A 22,789-nucleotide genomic window follows, 5' to 3' on the forward strand; every position below is an offset into this window, starting at 1 on the left:
AAATCAGAAGTTATATGCTCTATGTCAAACTTGAAAATTGGGCTCTTTAGACTGCTGGTCATGTCCATTTGAGGCTAGAGTCACACACTTGAAATACAATCCTAAGAACTTTGTCCCACTGGAAGGAAAGCTGTTCATCCCACCAAAATAATCTGCTAAACCTGGGAGAGTCCAACTGTTCCAGAACAAGTCATCCTTAAAGAGGAGATCAGCTATTACTACTTTCAGATTTTGTTTTGCTATAAACAAAACAAAACAAAACAAAACAGGGATGATCATCCAGAAAATACCACTGCTGAGTATCCATGGTGTAACCGTGAACTAAAATATAATGAGGAACACTAATAGATGAATTTAAACTAAGCTTCAACTGTAAGCTGTAACAAAATAAACAAGATAATTTCCTTAAGACACATGAACTTTCTCAGTATACTTTTGTTCACCACATGTATTCTTTTAATGTCTCAAACTCCTTATGTAGGAAACTATTATACTGACACTGCTACATGATATTTTCAGAAAGTTCAGTTCAATAAATTAAGGCTTGCATTCCTAAAAATACCTGATAATAAAAAAACCCAAATCTTTAGGAGCTGATAAAAAAAAGTGAGGGACTTTTTGAGTATTTATTAACTGTCAGTTAATGTAAGATTAAAAATTTTTTAAACAATTTTGTTGCTGCTCTTAGTTCACTAATCACTGACAACTCATGCCATCACATCTACTTTTAATTCATAAAGGTGTTCTTCACTGTATGTTAAACTATCCTCATTTTATTTAGCCTCTTTTATTTAGCCTTTTATTTAGCCTCCCCACACTTTAGGGAACAATTTCTTTGGTCTTTAGAAATGTTCTTTTTGCCTGAAAAAATATTTTTTTCCTTAGTGAGTAACTTTAATTGGGTATTATTAAATGTGATATTCTAGTTCGCTAATTCTGCCTTACCCAATCCCATTTTCCAACTTGGCACAGTTCCCTATTTAGATAAAACATTGCATATGAAGTACATGATATCTTGATGAAATAATTTGCATCACTTTGTGCTTTGCTCCCACTTACTATACATAGGAGGTTACTATAAACAGACAAATGATCTCTTTGATCCAAATACTGGCATATTTAGTGGCTATTTTGCATTTCAGAAGATTAATGAGAGGTTGGGTGAGGAATTGTAGGGTGCTCTGCCATCTCAAACAACAGGGAGATGGCTAAATTAATTGTTTTCATTTTAGAAGAAATTCTTTTGAAAACTTACTTTGTATGTTCCAATTTTCAGAAACTTGCCTGAGCTTGACTGTGTCTTTTAACCTGTTCCTGTATTATAGGGAACCTGACATATGTGCTATTGAACAGTTACTCTCTCATCTAACAACCTTATTATCAAGTTGAATAATTTATTTCTTTGGAATGGCCACAATGGTCACTGAAAGAGAATGTGGATATATTTGATACTGGGTCCCAGTTACATAGATTAAATACAAATAAAATACCTTATGCTACTTAAGTCAACTGTCTTTAATTGGACAATAAATACATGCTAAAAATAAAAAGGTCAATTTGCTCTTATGTGTCTTTCACTGTGACTTTCTTCCAACAAATGAATATACTGTTATTTCTAACTGCTCTATACATTTATATTTTGAATAGTGAAATATTAAAGTATAATCAAAGAGTTATCCTAAGAGAACATACACATAGTAATAGTCAAATTAAGTGAAGAGTTCAAGTGATAAAGGCACTGAAATTGATTTGAGCTATTGAAAGTCATCCTATAAATGGAACTCTGCATCATGTCCACTCATTCTCTCTCTATGTTCAATTAAAATGTCTTGGAGTAGGAGGTGGGAGAGTCAGCTCATTAGCGGATTAAAAACAATTAAATGTATATACTTCTTATTTGGATGAGGTACCTGAATTTTATACATGCTTAATGCAAAATAACACAACTATAGACACATTTACTGTATAGTCAGACTATAAGACAACAATTTCCCCCATTTCCAAAGTAATCTTCTAAGTAACAATATCTGCTCCCCTGCAAAGACTAACCAGAAAGAGCCCAACTTTATTTTCTATTAAATAATGTTAAAATATTGTTAAAGGAAATAGTATTCATGAAAGCTTCCAGGTTAATGGCAATGAACATGAGATTCCTCTCATCAGAGAGAGATGATGCCCAGACAACCATTTAGCAACTTTAGACTGCAGAGGGCTGGGCCCCTACTTGGATGCTGAGCGATGCTCCCTACTGTCCACCAGACCACCCATTAATATGCAAGCAACTTTAATACCAGTGATTAGGGTCTCTTCTACTTCACATCAAATTAGGACCAGAAACCACATCCATTTCCTATTCCTTGAGCCACCCACCCCCCTGTTGCATCCTAGTCTGTTTTCATATTAGATTTGTTCATCTCCCCAAGGTTGAAATTGAACTCTTTGAACACCTGTATAAGGACAATCCCAACAGAGACAGTAGTGAACCCACAGGCCATACCCAAGAAGTCCACCAGGCCCACGTTGCTCCATTCCCGAAAGAGGATGGCCGAGGCTAACAGGACGAGGGTGGTGAATACGACGTAATAGATGGCCCCGAACACAGAGGAGTCGAAGCACTCAAGTGCCTTGTTGATGTACCTGAACTGGACAATGATGCTGCAACCAAGCACGGCGAGGAGCACCAGGCACAGGCAGAGTGCCCGTTGACTGGATGGGTTGTTGTGGAAGATGTCTTGGGCTGCCAGCCCGATGCCCTTGGTGGAAGGCACGGTGAAACTCCCCAGCAAAGAGCAGATACTGATGTAGACCATGATGTTGGTAGGCCCATGGGCTGGTGCAATCCAAAAGATGAGCAGTAGCAGCATAAGGAGCACGATACACAAATAGCCCACAAACACTGGAAAACAGACAATTTTCTTACTTTGGAGTCAATTCAACAAACCCTAGGCAGAATGTGGTCCTGTGTGTGTGGCCAGAGTGGGAGGGTTCTTCAGGAACATGTGGGGTAGTTGTGGCTGTTGCAGTGATTTAAGGGCTACATATAGTGGGCCAAGGCCAGGGGCCCTGAGATGTGGAGACAGTACCACACAAAGATCTCATTCTTCTCACAACTTCTGAGGGTCTCCTTGGACTTGTAAGTGACAAATGTGCTTATAATTATCAGAGCCTAGAACCCAGTTATATATAAAACAAAATAATTTTTGCATATATTTAATATGCACTGAATTTTTCAGAACTTCATTAAGAACTTCATCCCATTGCTGACAACAATATCCCTGAATGTTTGAGTTAATAGCACGACACTCCACGTGAGTCTTTATTTACAGCTCCCAGGCTCTCAGCAACTCCACAAGGCATGGGGTCTACTGGTATGTCTTCTATAGTTGTACCTGAGCATTCTATTTTATTATAAAGTACTATCCTGCTATTTCTCCTTCATATTACAATTAAGGCTTTATTTGCTTTGAAGTTATGTGTACAAAAGGAGGTTGTAATTTCTAATTCAATCTGAGATTATAAAGGAGGTGTTAGAAGCTGGGCCTGACAGGGCTAGGAACAGCCTGGACATGCACTAGGCAGGCTGTGGCTCTTCCTCAAACGTATGAAGAAAAAAGAACTACAGAGCCCTGTTCTGAGGGAAGATTCAGGAAGATGACCTTAAAATTTCTTCTGAGGCAATTCTTTGACAAAAAAATTCATAATGTTTTTTTAACCTTTAGAAAAAAAATTTAAAAACTTAGAAGCCTCTTGGGGTGCCTAGGTGACCCAGTTGGTTAACCATTCAGCTCTTAATTTCAGCTCAGGTCATAATCTCACAATTCGTGAGATCAAGCTTCACATTGGGCTCTGCACTGGCAGCATGGAGCTTGCTTGAGATTCTCTTTGTCCTGAGCATGTAAGCACGTGAGCTCTCTCTCTCAAAATAAATAAACATTAAAAAAAACTTAGAAACCTCTTTAATTTATAAGTGGCTAGAATAGGGGCACCTGGGTGGCTCAGTCAGTTAAGCGTCTGATTTCAGTTCAGGTCATGATCTCACGGTCCGTGGGTTCAAGCCCCACGTCGGGTTCTGTGCTGACAGCTCAGAGCCTGGAGCCTGCTTCAGACTCTGTGTCTCCCTCTCTCTGTTCCTCCCCTACTTGCATTCTGTCTCTCAAAAATAAAATAAACATTAAAAAAAATTTATAAGTGGCTAGAATAACATCATTTTATATTCCAGGTTAAAACACGTTATTCATGTTAAAAAGAAAAATCTTTTAGGGGCACCTGGGTGGCTCAGTCAGCTAAGTGTCCAACTGTTGATTTCAGCACAGGTCATCATCTCACAGTAGTGAGATTGAGCACTACATCGGGATCTGTGCTGACAGTGCAGAGCCTGCCTGGGATTCTCTCTCTCCCCCTCTCTCTGCCCCTCCCTGCTTGAGCACGTGGCTCTCTCAAAATAAATAAATAAACTACAATTTAAAAAAAAGAAAAATCTTTTTGCTACCATCATATTTTCATACCAAATTATTATGGCAGTATTCAAATTAGATATGTTTTTTGTAAAAGTTAAGACCTGAATATACTGGTATCATCCACATTTATCAGAAAGTAAAAAGCCTTTGGATATATTTTTCTGAAAATTACATAAAGTAAATTCTTCAGGATATTCATATCCATTTTTCTGATTTTTTTCATGTTTTTGTACTTTCATTTCTCACAGTTTTGGAAATATTTTGGCTTTTACAGGAGGAAGTAAATATAACAATGCTAAATGTTTAGGGATAAAAAAATTACAGGAAAATACAGTCTAGGTTAATTTCATTATGAATCCCTTTTGAAATTTTACAGATATTTCCACTGCAATGTCATTCACTGCCAATTAAAAGCTATAAAAGAGTGGTGAGGTATTTGTGGCTTAGAGATGTCTGTATTTGGGATATTGGTGTGGATGCAGTTTTGTGCTGGCACGTGTCTAAAATTGTTGGTAAGCAATATAAGATGGTCTGCTGGGAGTAATTTAGAAGAATCTATACTTTAGGCCAGTACAATTATGTAGACTGTTGTTTTTTATAGCATTTGTCATGTCAAAAACATGTAGAAAAACTATACAGAGATCTCTATGGGAAATCCAAAGATAAATCAAATTGGGTCTCAGCTCTCAGTTTCACATTACAGGGAAGTGTAGAGGCTTGGGCACAACAGTGGTCCTGAGGGGAACATGGTCCAGACACATTACAGGGAAGTGTAGAGGCTTGGGCACAACAGTGGTCCTGAGGGGAACATGGTCCAGAGCAGATCCCAGGAGGACTGACACAAAAGAGAAGAGACAGTAGGAATGCAGGAAAGGAGGTAGGGTGGGAGTACTGGGAGGTGGCAAGAGGTGACAGGAGGAGGCGTGTGGGGGGTGGTCATAGGAGGTAGGGGAATGGGAAGGCCATGGTAAGTGGGAGGTGGGTGCTCATGGGATTGAGGCCTGAGGGGATGAGGCCGCGTTGAGGGGGCCAGGTGATAAAGGCACCCATGTGCAAGATCCCAGAGGTCCGGAAGAAAGCAGAAGCAGTACTGAACTCCAGGGAGCAGGGATGCAAGGTCCAGAACCACCAGACCTCCTCCCACTCCTGGGGCAGCAGGAGAGCAGGGGATGCTATAAAGTGTAGGGCACAGCAATGGCCACTCATGTGCAAAGTCAAACACAGGGTCTGTGAAAACAGACCATAGGTAGGCCAACCCAAGCCCAGGCCTGGATCACACTGGAGACAGACAAGCTCTCTGGCACCTTTGCTAGAAAGGAGTTACCTGGGTTAGTCAGCTTCTCTTCCAGCTCAGCCTGAGTGGTCACACTCTCAGATTTCGGGGAGTGGATAATCAGTACAACAGAACCTGCACAGCTTAGCAGACATCCCAACTTGCCCAAGATGTTGAGCTTTTCCTTTAGAAGATAAGAAGCTAAAATGGACCTTTGTTTAAAAAAAGAGAGAGAGAAATCGTTAAAATTTAATACTATCTGACCTGTTTCTACTAACTGTAGTTATTTTAGAAAAGCCGTATTTTCTTGATAGCCATATTCATTTTTAACTTAGTTTTTAAGAGTAGAAAAGATTAGGAATTTATTGAAATTATTAAACACAAAGGATTTTCATACCAATACCATGCAGTCAATACATAATGACTCTTAACTCATACTGCTATACATTATTTCAGTAGATATGAAATAGATCAGAATAGAAAAATAAGTCATCATTCATAAAATGAGGTTTTATGGTTAAATAAAAATATTCTTTCCTTACTTCTTTATTTTTGTTTATTTATTTATTTTGAGAGAGAGAGAGAGTACGTGTACAAGTGGTAAAGGGGCAGAGAGAAAGGGAGAGAGAATCCTCGCTGACAGTGCAGAGCCTGATGTGGGACTCAATCGCACAAACTGCAAGATCATGACCTGAACCAAAACCAAGAGTCGGATGCCTAACTGACTGAGCCACCCAGGTGCCCTGTTTCCTTATTTTTAAAAGCAAACAATCAAAGAAACTATGTTAAGTGGGAAAGTAGGATATGAAAACTGTTAAAATAATTATAAGGCATTCATGATCAAAACACGTCAGTTAAAATAAATTAAGAAAATGCACAAACAAGAAAAAAACCAAAATGCTAATAGTAATTACATTATGGTAGGAGTATGGGTGATTGGGTATTTTTCTCTTCTATAATACCTCAAATATTTAAAATGTGGTCACATTATTTTTTAATGCAAAAAAAAATCTTAAAACATCTACAATTTTTTAAAAAAGTTTTTGTTTTGTTTTGTTTTGTTTTAATTTTTTTTTCAACGTTTTTTATTTATTTTTGGGACAGAGAGAGACAGAGCATGAACGGGGGAGGGGCAGAGAGAGAGGGAGACACAGAATCGGAAACAGGCTCCAGGCTCCGCCGAGCCATCAGCCCAGAGCCCGACGCGGGGCTCGAACTCACGGACCGCGAGATTGTGACCTGGCTGAAGTCGGACGCTTAACCGACTGCGCCACCCAGGCGCCCCTTGTTTTGTTTTTTTAATTAAATAGGCTCCACGTCCAACATGGGGTCTGAACTCATGACCCAGAGATCAAGAGTCGCATGCTCTACCTACTGATTGATCCAGCCAGGCACCCCCAAATCTCTATAATCTTAAGGTTGGTAATATGTTTTCTTTTTTTTTTTTTAATTTACATCCAAGTTAGTTAGCATATAGTACAATAATGATTTCAGGAGTAGAATCCAGTGATTCATCCCCTACATATAACACCCAGTGCTCATCCCAATAAGTGTCCTCCTTAATGCCGGTTGCCCATTTATCCCATCCCTATATTTCTCCATATTTAAGAGTCTCTTATGTTTTGTCTCCCTCCCTGTTTTTATACTATTTTTGCTTCCCTTCCCTTATGTTAATCTGTTTTGTATCTTAAATTCCACAGGAGTGAAATCCTATGATATTTGCCTTTCTCTAATTTCGCTTAGCACATTACCCTCTAGTTTCATCCACGTTGCTGCAAATGGCAGGATTTCATTCTTTTTGGTTGCTGAGTAATACTCCATTGTGTATATATATACACACACACCAAATCTTCTTTATTCACCGGTTGATGGACATTTGAACTCTTTCCATACTTTGGCTATTGTTGATAGTGCTGCTATAAACATTGGGATGCATGTGCCCCTTTGAAACCGCGTACCTGTATCCCTTGGATAAATACCTAGTAGTGCAATTGCTGGGTCGTAGGCTAGTTCTATTTTTAATTTTTTGAGGAACCTCCATACTGTTTTCCAGAGTGGCTGCACCAGTTTGCATTCCCACCAGCAATGCAAAAGCATTCCTGTTTCTCTGCATCCTCGTCAGCATTTGTTGTTGCCCGAGTTGTTAATTTTAGCCATTCTGACAGGTTTGAGGTGGTATCTCATTGTGGATTGGATTTGTATTTCTCTGATGTTGACCATTTTTTCCATGTCTGTTAGCCATCTGGCTATAGATGACTATCTTTAGAAAAGTGTCTATTCACAGGGGCACCTGGGTGGTTCAGTCAGTTGAGTGTTGGACTTCGGCTCAGGTCACGATCTTGAGGTTCGTGAGTTGGAGCCCCGCATCGGGCTCTGCACTAACAGCTTGGGGCCTGGAGCCTGCTTCAGATTCTGTGTCTCCCTCTCTCTCTGCCCCTCCCCCACTCACACTCTGTCTCTCTCAAATATAAATAAATATTTTTTAAAAAGTGTCTATTCAGTCTTTTGCCCTTTTTTTCACTGGATTATGGTTTTTGGGTGTTGAGTTTGATCAGTTTTTTTAATAGATTTTGGATACTAGCCCTTTATTTGATATGTCATTTGCAAATATCTTCTCACATTCAGTCGGTTGCCTTTTAGTTTTGCTGATTGTTTCCTTCGCTGTGCAGAAGCTTTATATCTTGATTAGGTACCAATAGTAGTTCATTTTTGCTTTTGTTCCCCTTGCCTCTGGAGACGTGTTGAGTAAGAAGTTGCTGTGGCCAAGATCAAAGAGGTTTTTGCCTGCTTTCTCCTCAAGGATTTTGATGGCTTCCTGTTTTAAGCTTAGGTCTTTCATCCATTTTGATTTTATTTTTGTGGATGGTGTAAGAAAGTAGTCCAGATTCATTCTTCTGCATGTTGCTGTCCAGTTTTCCCAACACCATTTGCTGAAGAGACTGTCTTTTTTTCCATTGGATACTCTTTCCTGCTTTGTCAAAGATTAGTTGGCCACACGTTTGTGGGTCCATTTCTGGGATCTCTATTCTGTTCCATTGATCTGAGTGTCTGTTCTTGTGCCAGTACGATACTGTCTTGATGATTACAGCTTTGTAGTACATCTTGAAGTCTGGAATTGTGATGCCTCCAGCTTTGGTTTTCTTTTTCAAGATTGCTTTGGCTATTCGGGGCCTTTTCTGGTTCCATACAAAGTTTAGGATCATTTGTTCTAGCTCTGTGAAGAATGCTGGTATTACTTTGATACGAATTCACTGAATATGCAGATTGCCTTGGGTAGTATCGACATTTTATTTTTTATTTTATTTTATTTTATTTTTATTTATTTATTAAAAAAATTTTTTTAACGTTTATTTTTGAGACAGAGAGAGACAGAGCATGAACGGGGGAGGGTCAGAGAGAGAGAGGGAGACACAGAATCCGAAACAGGCTCCAGGCTCTGAGCTGTCAGCACAGAGCCCGACGCGGGGCTCGAACCCACGGACTGCGAGATCATGACCTGAGCCGAAGTTGGACGCCCAACCGACTGAGCCACCCAGGAGCCCCAGTATCGACATTTTAAGAATATTTGTTCTTCCAACCCATGAGCATTGGAATATTTTTCCATTTTCTTGTGTCTTCTTCAATTTCTTTCATAAAATTTCTATAGTTTTCAGTGTATGGGTTTTTCACCTCTTTGATTAGGTTTATTCCTAGGTATTTCATGGGTTTTGTTGGATAATATATTTCTTATTTCTCTGTATAACATCAGTATACACTTTGAATTGGAAAACCAAGACTTTTAGTTATCATGGGACTAGTAATTGTCACTTTGTTGTTGTCTATGCCAAATGCGCTCAGAGAACATGAATATCCATGAGGAAGGCACACCAGACCCAGATATACTGGATTATTTCCTTTTTAATCCTTGTTTACAGATAAAAAAGCTGAGCCTCAGAAAGGATTAGCACTGAACCCAAGGCCACAGAAAGCTAACAAGAGGTAAAATCATGGTGATGACATACACATAAAGCCAAAGCTCCAACTTTTTCCATATACCACTTGTGTCTTTACCCCTACACAGCCTGGTCCTCCAGGAAACCTTGGCAATGTACTTGGAGAAATAAATAACATCACTAAAAGAACCAACAAATGATGTTAGAATACACAACTGGGTGTTAAATTGAGGGGCTCCTCATAGCTGCACACAGAAGTGGAAACCAGAGGACTGGGAAACTCTCAGGGCAAGAGATGAGCCTGGAATGATAAGCAGGCTATGCCACAGTGGAAAGTGGCTGCCATGCATGAAAGCAGAGAGGCAGCTATGAGCCTGAACCACAAGGCCAACTCATCTCTTAGTCCACTGTAAAATACCAGAGTACAAATTAAATAGTACTGCAAAATAGTTTATTACTCAGTTTCCAAGATGAGGGGTCATAGCAACCACTATACAATACACTATGCGGAGCCACACAGGGAACCACAAGGGTTGGTCATGAGATGGGGGAAAGGAAGAACCTATCGTGGTTTCTGTGAGAAGGAATGGGGAGGAAGGGTAAGCCCAGGTTTAGAATTGGCTAATGTGATTAATTTCAAGACTCTGGGGCATAGGGGCTCTCCCTAGTTGTCTCATACCTGGCCCTGGGGAGATTAGGCTCTGGATTAGTTGGTTTACATTTGAAAAGAATGCCTCCCCCACCTAAGGGGTGATGAATGGGGGAGAAGGCCAAGGCAAGGTGACTTGGGCTTATTATTGGATTGTTCAGAACTAGGTGTGTTTAGCACATGCATGTAGGGCAGATGTTAAAACATCAAGTTTAGAGAAGTTAGAAACATAGTATAGTACTGTCTCATTTAAGGACACACGAAGAAAGGATTTGGGCAACTAATTACCTCTGAGTCTATTCCTCATTAAGAATTAGTCCTTGCCCTCCCCTCTGTGGCTAGGAATGAACAACCCCATGGTGGCTGCGATGGAGGCGGAGTATCTACCTAACAGGCCTCCCCAGCACGAAATCACCAACTATTCAATTCAAAACCTTTCTCTTATTGCTTTTCCCGGGCTGCAATCATTAGAGCCTATTGGCTTCTGAGCTGAGATTAGATGAAAGGCAATCACGAATCAACAAACTGTCCCATAGGCCCAACCCAGACTATCTACTTTTGTAATTAATGTCTTACTGTACCACAGTCATGTCCACGTGTTTTGTCTGGTCCATGGCTACCTTCCAGTACAACACTAGAGTTGAGCAGTTGCAACAGAGCCCATACGGCCCACAAAGCATAAGGTATTTGCCATCTAGCCCTTGAGAGAAAACGTCTGCCACCCTCTAAGTTAAATGGTTAAATGTTCAGTGAAACTGATGGCATAGCTACCTGGAGAGCTGGTCTGAGATGTAGCTACAAGTTACATGTTGGCATCAGGGCCACAACACAGAGAAGCAGTGTCTGCACTGGTGAGGGTGGGGGTGGGAAGGTGAAGTGGGGAACAGTGTGATAAAGAAAAGGCAACAGAAAGAGGAAGAAAGAAACTTAATGCCAAGAGTCAATAAATTATCTCAATAAACATATAGCAATAGGAAACAAACAAAATGTGCTATTCACAATAGCTAAAACATGGAAGCAACCAAGTGTCCACTGATGGATGAAAGGATAGACAAAATGTTGTCTATATTGGGGCACCTGGGTGGCTCAGTCGGGTAAGTGTCTGACTTCAGCTCAGGTCATGATCTCATGGTTTGTGAGTTTGAGCCCCGCATTGGGCTCTGTGCTGACAGCTCAGAGCCTGGAGCCTGCTTCAGATTATGTGTCTCCCTCTCTCTCTGCCCCTCCCCCACTCACACTCTGTCTGTCTCTCTCACAATAAACATTAAAAATTTTTTTTAATAAAAAATAAAAAAATAAAAATGGGCAAGATGGTAAATTTTATGTCTATTCTGCCACAATAAAAAAAAATTTCTTTAAGTGTTCAGAGAGCAGGAGAGTGCTCATGTTCCCATGAGGGTGGCCATTCAGAGAAAATTTAGGTTATGAGAAGGAAACATATACCATGGGAAGAATCACTTACACACACATAAAAATGCTGTGGAATTAGGAGTCTGAGTTTAGGAAAACTCAGGGATTTACTAGATTGACTAGATATTTTATTATTTATTATATTTACTATAATCTACCTATCTATATTATTAAAATAAAATCAAATTAACTTTTTAAGAGAGCAACTTATGACAAGTTTATTTGGCAAAGTAAATAAAAGTCAGACTTTTTTTTTACTTGAGAGTGCATGTAAATATATTAGTGATATAAACAACAACCTTTTCAGAGTATGTTCTCTTTTTACTTACCTACTGAAAAAAATTTTTTTAAGTTTGAGAGAGACAGAGATAGCACAAGTGGGAGAGGAGCAGAAAGAGAGGGAGACAGAGAATCTCAAGCAGGCTCCATGTTGCCAGCACAGGGCCTGATGTGGGGCTTGAACTCATGATACTGCAAGATCATGACTTGAGCTGAAATCCAGTCAGAGGCTTAACCTACTAAGCCACCCAGGAGCCCCTACTTACTTATTTACTTGGGGCAAGAAATGAATCTTTGTATCTATATGATTCAAATAGTATTTTCTAAAACAAATGTCGGAAGAAATTGATGCTGCATTTCTAAGACAGTGGTAGCTACAAACATTTTTCAAATGACAGCATTAATAAACACTTAGTGGATATGTTATTAGGAGGTTGCTAAAAAAAATGAAGGTTAACTTTTTCAAATGATTTGTCTTTCCTCTTCTAACAGTATCTTGTGTCATACTGATGAGTACCAAATTATTTGCCCCAATTTTATTATAAACAATGTTACAACATAAAAGGCAATTTAAAAATTTAAAAACGACAAAATCTCTCCATTCTGTCAAACACTTATTTACTTTCTAACATTCTCCTCAGTTCTATCCATATCCACATATTTTTCCTTGAACTCACAATGGGCTCCATCATGCTGTTTGTTCCCCCTCATCCACTGCTTCTCTAGGAAATTTACTTGTGAAAATACTTAGGACAGTTTATGGAACATGAAGCACAATAAATGTGGTTCTCTTTCATTTATAAAACCATTTAAGTATGTTATAAAACTGAAATTGTCTTTGAATATTCAATATCATTTGACATTTATATTGGTACATATACATATATCAAATATTTCCCCCTAATCATTTTCTAAGATTCTGTTCCTCAAAACTGGACTCTCGCTTAAAGATCAAACACTTGGATGACTCTGGATATCCACTGCCATTATGCCTTCTGAAAGTCTATATTAGTTTAAATTGAATAGACAGTTTTTCTATTTTCTTTCTTTTTCACAGTTCTACTGAGATACAATTAACATAATACAAAATTCGCCCATTTAAAGTGTATATGTAAAGTGTATGGAATAGAATTACACATCGATCACCACAATCAATTTTAGAACAAACTTTAGTATGCCAAAAGCAACTCTTTAGGACTCCTTAGCCATAACTCGCCATGCTCCCTCATGCATACATCCCTAAGCAACCACAAATCTACTTTTTGTTTATATATATTTCCCAATTCAGGACATTTCATATACATGAGATCACATAATGTATAAATGGCTTATTTCACCTAGAATAAAGCTTTCAAGGTTTAACTATGTTATAATGTATATAAGCAATTCATGTATTTTATAATAATATCCCATTGTATGAACACACCATCTATTATATATCCTTTAAATTTTTTTGAATGTTTACTTATTTTTGAGAGATAGAGAGCGCATGTGAGCAGGGGAGGGGCAGACAGGGAGATACAAAATCCGAAGCAGGGTGCAGACTCCAACCTGTCAGCACAGAGCCTGATGTGGGGCTCAAGCTCACAGACAGCGAGATCATGACCTGAGGTGAAGTTGGATGCTTAACCAACTGAGCCACCCAGGCACCCCTATTATATATCCTTTCTCACTTGATGGACATTTGAGTTGGTTCCACTTTTTGTCTGTAATGAATAATTCTACTATGGGCATTTGCATACAAATATTTCTATAGACATATATTTTCATTTCTCTTGGGAATTTACTTAGCTGTGATTTGCTAGATCATATGGTAACTCTATGTTTAACTGTTTGAGGAATTGCCAGGCAATTTTCCTAAGTAGCTGCAACAGTTTGCATTCCCACCAGCATTGTAAAAGGTTTCCATTTACTACAAGTTCTAGCCAACACTTGTTAATATCCTTCTTTATGAATATAGCCATCCTAGCAGAGGTAATATCTCATAATGGTTGATATGCATTTCCCTGTTGGCTAATGATGTGTATTACTTAATAGGTTTATGAGCCATTTCTAGATCTTTGGAGAAAGGTACACTCAGATCTTCTGCCCATTTTTAATTTGAGTTATTTGTCTTTTTATCAATGACTTGTTATGTAGTCTAAATACGAGTTCCCTATTAGATATATAACTTCAAAACTTTTCTAATATTCTGTCAGTTGACTTTTCACTTTTTCTTTTCCAGCTTTATTTATATACAATTGACAACAGTATGTAAGTTTACAACATACAATGTGTTGATTCAATACACTTATACATTGCAAAATGATTGCCACCAGTGTTAGCTAATACCTCCATCATGTCACATAATTTCCACTTTTTTTTATCTGTATGTGTGAGAGCATCTAAGAACTCTTCTCTTAGTAACATTCAAGTATATAATACAGTATTAACTATAATGACCATGCTGTACACTGAACCCCAGAATTTTTCATTTTCTAACTAGAAGTTAGTATACTTTGACCAATGCATCCCATTTCCCCCACATCCCACCTCTCATACCCACCAGTCTATTTTTTCTTTTTTTTTAAGTTAAAATCCAGTTAGTTAACATACAGTGTAATATTAGTTTCATGTGTACAGTGTACTGATTCCACACTTCCATACAACACCACTTGCTCATCACAACAAGTGCACTCCTTAATCCCCATCACCTATTTAATACATCCCCCTACCCACCTCCCCTCTGGTAACCATGTTTGTTCTCTACAGTTAAAAGCCTTTTTCTTGGTTTGCCTCTCTCTCTCTTTTCCCCCCTGTTGCTCATTTGTTTTCTTTTTTTTAATGTTTATTTATTTTTGAGAGAGGCAGAGACAGAATGTGAGTGGGTTAGGGGCAGAGAGAGAGGGAGACACAGAATCCAAAGCAGGCTCCAGGCTCTGAGCTGTCAGCACAGAGCCCTACACAGGGCTCAAACTCACGAGCTGTGAGATCATGACCTGAGTCGAAGTTGGATGCTCAGCCGACTGAGCCACCCAGGCGCCCCTCATTTGTTTTGTTTCTTAAGTTCCATATATGAGTGAAAGTCATATGGTATTTGACTTTCTCTGATTTACTTATTTTGCTTGGCATAATAAGATGTGGCTGCTCCATCCACATCTTGCAAATGGCAAGATTTCATTCTTTTTACGGCTAAGGGGTACATATACCATTGTATACATATATACCACATCTTCATCCATTGATCAGTCAATAGACACATGGGCTGTTTCCATAATTTGGCTATTGTAGATAATCTTGTTATAAACATTGGGGTGCATGCATCCCTTTGTATCCTTTGGGTAAATACCTAGTAGAGCAATTGCTGGAATATAGGGTAGTTCTATTTTCAACTTTCTGAGGAACCTCCATACTATTTTCCATAGTGGTTGCACCAGTTTGCATCCCCACCAATAGTGCACAAGTGTTCCTTTTTCTTCACAACTTCGCCATATGTGTTATTTCTTGTGTTGTTAATTTTAGCCTTCTGACAGGTGTGAGGTCTCATTGTAGTTTTGATTTGTATTTCCCTGATGATGAATGATGTTGAACATCTTTTTCACTAGTTGGCTGGCCAGCTGTATATCTTCTTTAAAAAAATGTCTATTCATGTCATCTGCCTATTTCTTAACTGGGTTATTTGTTTTTTGGGTGTTGAGTTTTATAAGTTGTTTATATATTTTGGATTCTAACCCTTTATCAGATATATAATTTGTAGATATCTTCTTTGATCCCATAGGTTGCCTTTCAGATTTGTGGATTGTTTCCTTCACTGTGCAGAAGCATTTTATTTTAATGAAGTCCCAATAGTTTACTTTTGGTTTTGTTTCCCTTGCCTCAGGAAACATATCTAGGAAGAAACTGCTACTGTTGATGGCAAACAGGTTACTGCCTGTGTTTTCTTCTAGTATTTTTATGGTTTCATGTTTCACATTTAGGTCTTTATTCAGAATTCCATTTTGAATTTATTTGTGTATGGAATAAGAAAGTGGTCGAGTTTCATTCTTTTGCATCATGATGTCCAGTTTTCCCAACACTATTTCATTAAGAGACTGTCTTTTCCCCACTGGCTATTCTTTCCTGTTTTGCCAAAGATTTCCTGCTTTGTCAAAGACTAATTGACAACAATTAGTTGACTAGTTATGGGTCCTGGGTTCTCTATTCTGGGTATTCTATTCTGTTCTATTGATCTATGTGTCTGTTTTTGTGCCAGTAACATACTATTTTGGTTACTACAAGCTTTGTATTGTAATGTGAAGTCTGGAATTGTGATGTCTCCCGCTTTGCTTTTTCTTTTTCAAGATTTCTTTGGCTATTCAGGATCTCTTGTGGTTCCATACAAATTTCAGGATTGTCTGTTCTAGATCTGTGAAAAATGCTGGTGGTATTTTGATGGGGATTGCACTGAATGTGTAGATTGCTTTAAGTAGTATAGACATTTTAACACTATTCTTCTAGTGCATGAGCATGGAATGTTTTCCATTTCTTTGTGTCACCTTCAATTTCGTTCATCAGTGTTTCACAGTTTTCAGAGAACATGTCTTTCACCTCTTTGGTTAGATTTATTTGTAGGTATCTTATGGTTTTTGGTACAATTGTAAACGGGAATGATTCCTTAATTGCTTTTTCTGCTCTTTCATTATAGTTGCACAGAAACACATGAGATTTCTGCATGTTGATTTTTTATTCTGCAACCTTACTGAATTTGTGTATTGGTTCTAGCAACTTTTTGATGGTGCTTCAAGTTTTCTATATACAGTACCATGTCATCTTCAAATAGTGCAAGTTTGACTTCTTCCTTGCTGATTTGGATGCCTTTTATTTGTTTTTGTTGACTGATGGCTGTGGCTCGGACTTCCAGTACTATATTAAATAACAGTGGTGAGAGCGGACATCCCTGTCTTGTTCCACGCAATAAAGGAAACCTCTCAGTTTTTCTCCATTGAAAATGATATTAGCTGTTGGTTTTTCATAGATGGCCCTTATTATGCTGAGGTACATTCCCTCTACACCTACTTTATTGAAGGTTTTTCTCATAAATGGATGTTGTACTTTGTCAAATGCTTTTTCTGCATCTATTGAGAGGATCATACAGTTCTTATTCTTTCTTTTATTAATGAGGTGTATCACATTGATTGATTTGCAAATATTGAACCAAACGTGTAGCCTAGTCATAAATCCCACTTAATCATGTTCAGTGATTCTTTTAATGTATGGTTGGATTTGGTTTGCTAGTATTTTATGCAGAAATTTTACAAACCTGTTCATTAGGAATACTAGCCTATAGTTATCTTTTTTAGTGGAATCTTTATCTGGTTTTGGTATCAGGGTAATGTTGGACTCATAGAATGAGTGTGGAAGTTTTCCTTCCATTTCTATGTTTTGAAATAGTTTGAGAAGAATAGGTATTAACTCTTTAAATGTTTGGTAGAATTCTCCTGTGAAGCCATCAGGCCCTGGAGTTCTGTTTGTTGGGAGTTTTCTGGTTACTGATTCAATTTCTTTGCTGGTTAGTAGTCTATTCAAGTTTTCTATTTCTTCCTGTTTCAGTTTTGGTAGTTTATGTGTTTCCAGGAATTTAACCATTTCTTTTAGTTTGTCCAATTTGTTGGCATATTAATTTTTTTCAATTTTTAAATTCCAGTTAGTTAACATAAAGTGCAATACTGATTTCAGTAGTAACACTGTGATTCATCACTTACAACACCCAGTACTCATCACAAGTGCCATTTTTAATACCCATCTCCCATCTAGCTCATCTCCCACCCAAATCCCTACATCAACACTCAGTTTGTTTTCTATTTTTAAGAAATAAAAATAAAAATAAAACATTGTTTGTTCCCTATTTTTGCCCCTCCCATATGCTCATCTATTGTATTTCTTCAATTACACGAGTGAAATCATATATTTGTCTTTCTTTGGCTGACTTATTTCCCCTAGCAAAATACACTCTAGCTCCATCCACATCATTGCACATGTAAAGATTTCATTCTTTTTGATGGCTAAGTAATACAAAATCGTATGTGTGAGCATGTGTGTGTGTGTGTGTGTGTGTGTGTGTGTATGCACATATATACATAAACACCACTTCTTCTTTATCCATTCATCAGTCAAAGGACATTTGGGCTCTCTCCATAGTTTGGCTATGGTTGATAATGCTGTTATAAATATCGGGGTGCACGTACCCCTTCAAATCTGTATTTTTGTATACTCTGGGTATGCACCTAACAGTGCAATTGTGGGATCATAGAGTAGTTCTTATTTACCTTTCTGAGGAACCTCCATACAGTTCTCCAGAGTGGCTTCACCCGTTTGCATTCCAACCAACAATGCAAAAGTATTCTCCTTTTTTCATATCCTAGCCAACACCTGTTGTTTCTTGTGTTGTTAATTTTAGTGATTCTTTCAGGTATGAGGTGGTATCTCATTGTTGTTTTGATTTGTATTTCCCAGGTGATGAGTGATGTGGAGCATCTTTTCATGTGTCTGTTAGCCATCTGGATGTCTACTTTGGAAAAGTGTCTATTCATGTCTTTTGCCCATTTCTTAACTGAGTTGTTTCTTTTTGGGGTGTTGAGTTTGCTAAGTTTTTTATAGATTTTGTATACTAACCCTTTATCAGATCTGTCATTTGCAAATATCTTCTCCCATTCGGTAGGCTGCCTTCTAGTTTTGTTGATTGTTTCCTTCACTATGTAGAAGCTTGTTATCTTAGTGAAGTCCCAATAATTCATTTTTGCTTTTGTTTCCCTGGCCTCTGGTAATGTGTCTAGTAAGAAGTTGCTCTGGCCGAGGTCAAAGAGGATGCTGCCTGTGTTCTCCTCTAGGAATTTGATGGCTTCTTGTCTCACATTTAGGTCTTTCATCCATTTTGAATTTATATTTGTGTATGGTGTAAGAAAGTGGTCCAGGTTCATTCTTCTGCATATTGCTGTCCAGTTTTCCCAACACCATTTGTTGAAGAGACTGTCTTTTTTCCATTGGATATTCCTTCCTGCTTTGTTGAACAGTTGACCATGTAGTTGTGGGTCCATTTTGGGTTTTCTATTCTTTTCTTCTGATCGATGTGTCTGTTTTTGTGCCAGTACCATGCTGTCTTGATGACTACAGCTTTGTAATACAGCTTGAAGTCTGGAATTGTGATGCCTCCAGCTTTGGTTTTGTTTTTCAGGATTGCTTTGCCTGTTTGGGGTCTTCTGTGGTTCCATACAAATTTTAGGATTGTGTGCTCCAGCTCTGTGAAAAATGCTGGTAGTATTTTGATGGGGATCGTGTAGATTGTTTAGAGTAGTATAGACATTTTTTTTTTCAATATATGAAATTTATTGTCAAATTGGTTTCCATACAACACCCAGTGCTCATCCCAAAAGGTGCCCTCCTCAAGAGTAGTATAGACATTTTAAGAATGTTTGCTCTTCAGATTTTGATCATGGCCATTTCCAAAGCGTTTGAACTGGAATTCACTACCACTGGGTTGCACCACCCATGTGAACTTGCACATCCCTCTCAGGGAGACCTGGCCTCAGGAGATGACAGCATTCAGTCCTGGGAGGAGCCTGCAATTAGTCATCACTTGCAGTTGGTGCCGTCCCTAGGAATCCAGAACTGTAAAGAGCTAAACGAAACCTGCTGTCTGAATGGGTGAACCTGCATGCTGGGGTCCTTCTGTGCCTGCCCCCCTCCTTCTATGGCTGGAACTGTGAGCATGATTCACACTAAGAGAACTGTGAGTCTGGTGCCCCACGGCACCTGGCTGCCCAAGAGATGGTCCATGTATAAATGCTGGCACTGCCAGGTTTCACTGCTTTCCTCCAACATTTCTACCGAAGGTGTGATGGCCATGTGATGGATGAGCACTTCCTGGTTTCCAGGACTCCAGAATTAACACTGTGTTCAGGCACCATTTTTTGCTAGCTGGCATCTGCCTTGCTATACAAGATACTGTTAATGGACACTTGCATATGCAATATTTGCTATGCAAATTCTGTAACCTGTAAAGACTGTCACTCTAATGTCCTAACTGGAAGGTGACCATTTGCCTTGAAATAGTGGACAGATTTTCATCATGGTTCCTAACATTTTCTTCTTTTCTTTTTTTAAGTATGTGATAATTTATTTATTGTTTTTTTGATTTTAATTTACATCCAAATTAGTTAGCATATACTAGAACAATGATTTCAGGAGTAGATTCCTTAATGCCCCTTACCCATTTAGCCCACCCCCCTCCCACAACCCTCAGTTTGTTCTCCATATTTATGAGTCTCTTCTGTTTTGTCCCCCTCCCTGTTTTTATATTATTTTTGTTTCCCTTCCCTTATGTTCATCTGTTTTGTCTCTTAAAGTCCTCATATGAATGAAGTCATGATTTTTGTCTTTCTCTAATTTCACTTAGCATAATACCCTCCAGTTCCATCCACATAGTTGCAAATGGCAAGATTTCATTCTTTTTGATTACTAATACTCCATTGTATACATATACCACATCTTCTTTATCCATTCATCCATCAATGGACATTTGGGCTCTTTCCATACTTTCACTATTGTTGGTAGTGCTGCTATAAACATGGAGGTGCATGTGTCCCTTTGAAACAGCACACCTGTATCCCTTGGATAAATGCCCTGTAGTGCAATTGCTGGGTCATAGGGTAGTTCTATTTTTAATTTTTTGAGGAACCTCCATTCTGTTTTTCAGAGTGGCTACACCAGCTTGCATTCCCACCAACAATGCAAAAGATCCTCTTTCTCTGCATCCTTGCCAACATCTGTTGTTGCCTGAGTTGTTAATGTTAGCCATTCTGACAGGTGTAAGGTGGTATCTCATTGTGGTTTTGATTTGTATTTCCCTGATGAGGAGTGATGTTGAACATTTTTTCATGTGTTGGTTGGCCATCTGGATGTCTTCTTTGGAGGAGTGTCTATTCATGTCTTTTGCCCATTTCTTCACTGGGTTATTTGTTCTTTGGGTGTTGAGCTTGATAAGTTCTTTATAGATTTTGGCTACTAACCCTTTATCTGATATGTCATTTGCAAATATCTTCTCCCATTCTTTCAGTTGCCTTTTAGTTTTGCTGACTGTTTCCTTTGCTGTGTGGTCCCTAACATTTTCTTAAAGTCCCTACTACTTTCCTCTGCCCTCTCCTCTCCAAAAAACTTGTTTAAAAAAAGCCAGCCATATTTACATTGTGGCCAAGTTCCAAGTGTTTCTTATTATTTCCCTTTAAACAATTGAAGTCTATCTTCATATTATTAAAGACTACTCCTAATGTGGAACTGAGGCTAAAGCTTGGAGTAGAGTTGATCAAAATCAATAAAGACCTCATCTTTAGGGGCGTCTGGGTGGCTCAGTCGACTGAGCATGCAACTTCAGCTCAGGTCATCATCTCATAGTTCATGGGTTTGAGACCTGCATCAGGCTCTTTGCTGGACAGCTCAGAGCCCGGAGCCTGCTTCAGATTCTGTGTCTCCCTCTCTCTCTGTCCCTTCCTTGTTCATGCTCTGTCTCTGTCTCTCTCTCAAAAATGAACATTTTTTTAATTAAAAAAAAAAGAATGTAAAAAAGACCTCATCTTTAAAAGGAAAGGAAGCCTCTGTAAATGCTAGAGAAGACAAGGGCAGCCCTTTTTTCTCAATGCATTGTAAAGAGATTGAAGTCTCCTTGGAAAAAAATTCTACCTAAATTTCCCCAACATGGGGCACCTGGGTAGTTCAGTCAGCTAGGCATCCAACTTCGGCTCAGGTCATGATCTCAGGGCTTGTGAGTTCGAACCACATGTCAGGTTCTGTGCTGACAGCTCAGAGCCCGGAGCCTGCTTCAGATTCTGTGTCACCCTTTCTCTCTGCCCCTCCCCACCCACGTTCTGTCTCTCTCTCTCTCTCAAAAATAAACATTTAAAAATAATAAACTGTTTTCTCCATACAAGTATTTTAACTGTTGTAAAAAAGAAAATGTTCACAATATATGCATTTAGTTGTAAACCAGGTGATAAAACTATGTACTGTAAAACTCATTTTTAAAATACATTGTGTGTATGAGTATGCTCAGTAAAAATGGGAAATCTATGGACCAAAAAAAAAAAAAAGTTTGCTCTTTCAATCCATGAACATGGAATGTTTTTCCATTTATTTGTGTCCTCCTTAACTTATTTCATAAGTTTTCTAAAGTTTTCAGAGTACAGATCTTTTACCTCTTTGGTTAGGTTTATTCCTAGGTATCTAATTGTTTTTGGTGTAATTGCAGATAGGATCGATTCCTTGATTTCTCTTTCTGCTGCCTTGTAATTAGTATATAGAAACGCAACCAATTTCTGTATGTTGACTTTATATATCATGAGACTTAGCTAAATTCATGCATTAGTGTTTGCAATTTTTTGGTAGAGTCTTTGGGTTTTTTACATAGAATATCATGTCACCTGCAAATAGTGAAACTTTGACTTCTTCCTTGCTGATATGGATTCATTTATTTTTATTGTCTGATTGCTGAGGGTAAGACTTCCAGTACTATGTTAAATAGTAATGGTGAGAGTAGACATCCTTGTCTTGTTCCTGACCATAGGGGAAAGGATCTCAGTTCTTCCCCATTGAGAATATTAGCTATGGGTCTTTCACACATGGCCTTTATAATATTGAGATATGTTCTAATTATCCCTATTTGTTGAGGGTTTTTTTATCAAGAATGGATGCTGTGACATGGTGCCTGGGTGGCAAAGTTGACCATCTAACTGTTGGTTCAACTCAGATCATGGTCTCATGGTTGGTTTGTGGGATTAGGCCC

General features: G+C 38.5%; 1 protein-coding gene and 1 pseudogene across 1 annotated transcript in view; one reads left to right on the plus strand and one right to left on the minus strand.

Annotated features, from left to right (window-relative positions):
• Nucleotides 1-11: 11 nt before the first annotated feature.
• The window catches only part of NIPA1 (NIPA magnesium transporter 1), a 54,047-nt gene continuing 31,269 nt past the window's right edge, over nucleotides 12-22,789 (minus strand). The window contains exons 4-5 of the mRNA XM_049614146.1: nucleotides 5,782-5,942; nucleotides 12-2,896 (exon numbers count right to left, since the gene is read on the minus strand). Of these exons, the coding sequence (XP_049470103.1) occupies nucleotides 2,385-2,896; nucleotides 5,782-5,942 (673 nt within the window). The 3' untranslated portion in view covers nucleotides 12-2,384. The remainder of the gene's footprint in view (nucleotides 2,897-5,781; nucleotides 5,943-22,789) is intronic.
• LOC125910192 (putative teratocarcinoma-derived growth factor 3) lies at nucleotides 19,448-20,015 on the plus strand (annotated as a pseudogene).

This window comes from Panthera uncia (genome assembly GCF_023721935.1).
Source record: "Panthera uncia isolate 11264 chromosome B3 unlocalized genomic scaffold, Puncia_PCG_1.0 HiC_scaffold_1, whole genome shotgun sequence".
NCBI lineage: Eukaryota > Metazoa > Chordata > Mammalia > Carnivora > Felidae > Panthera > Panthera uncia.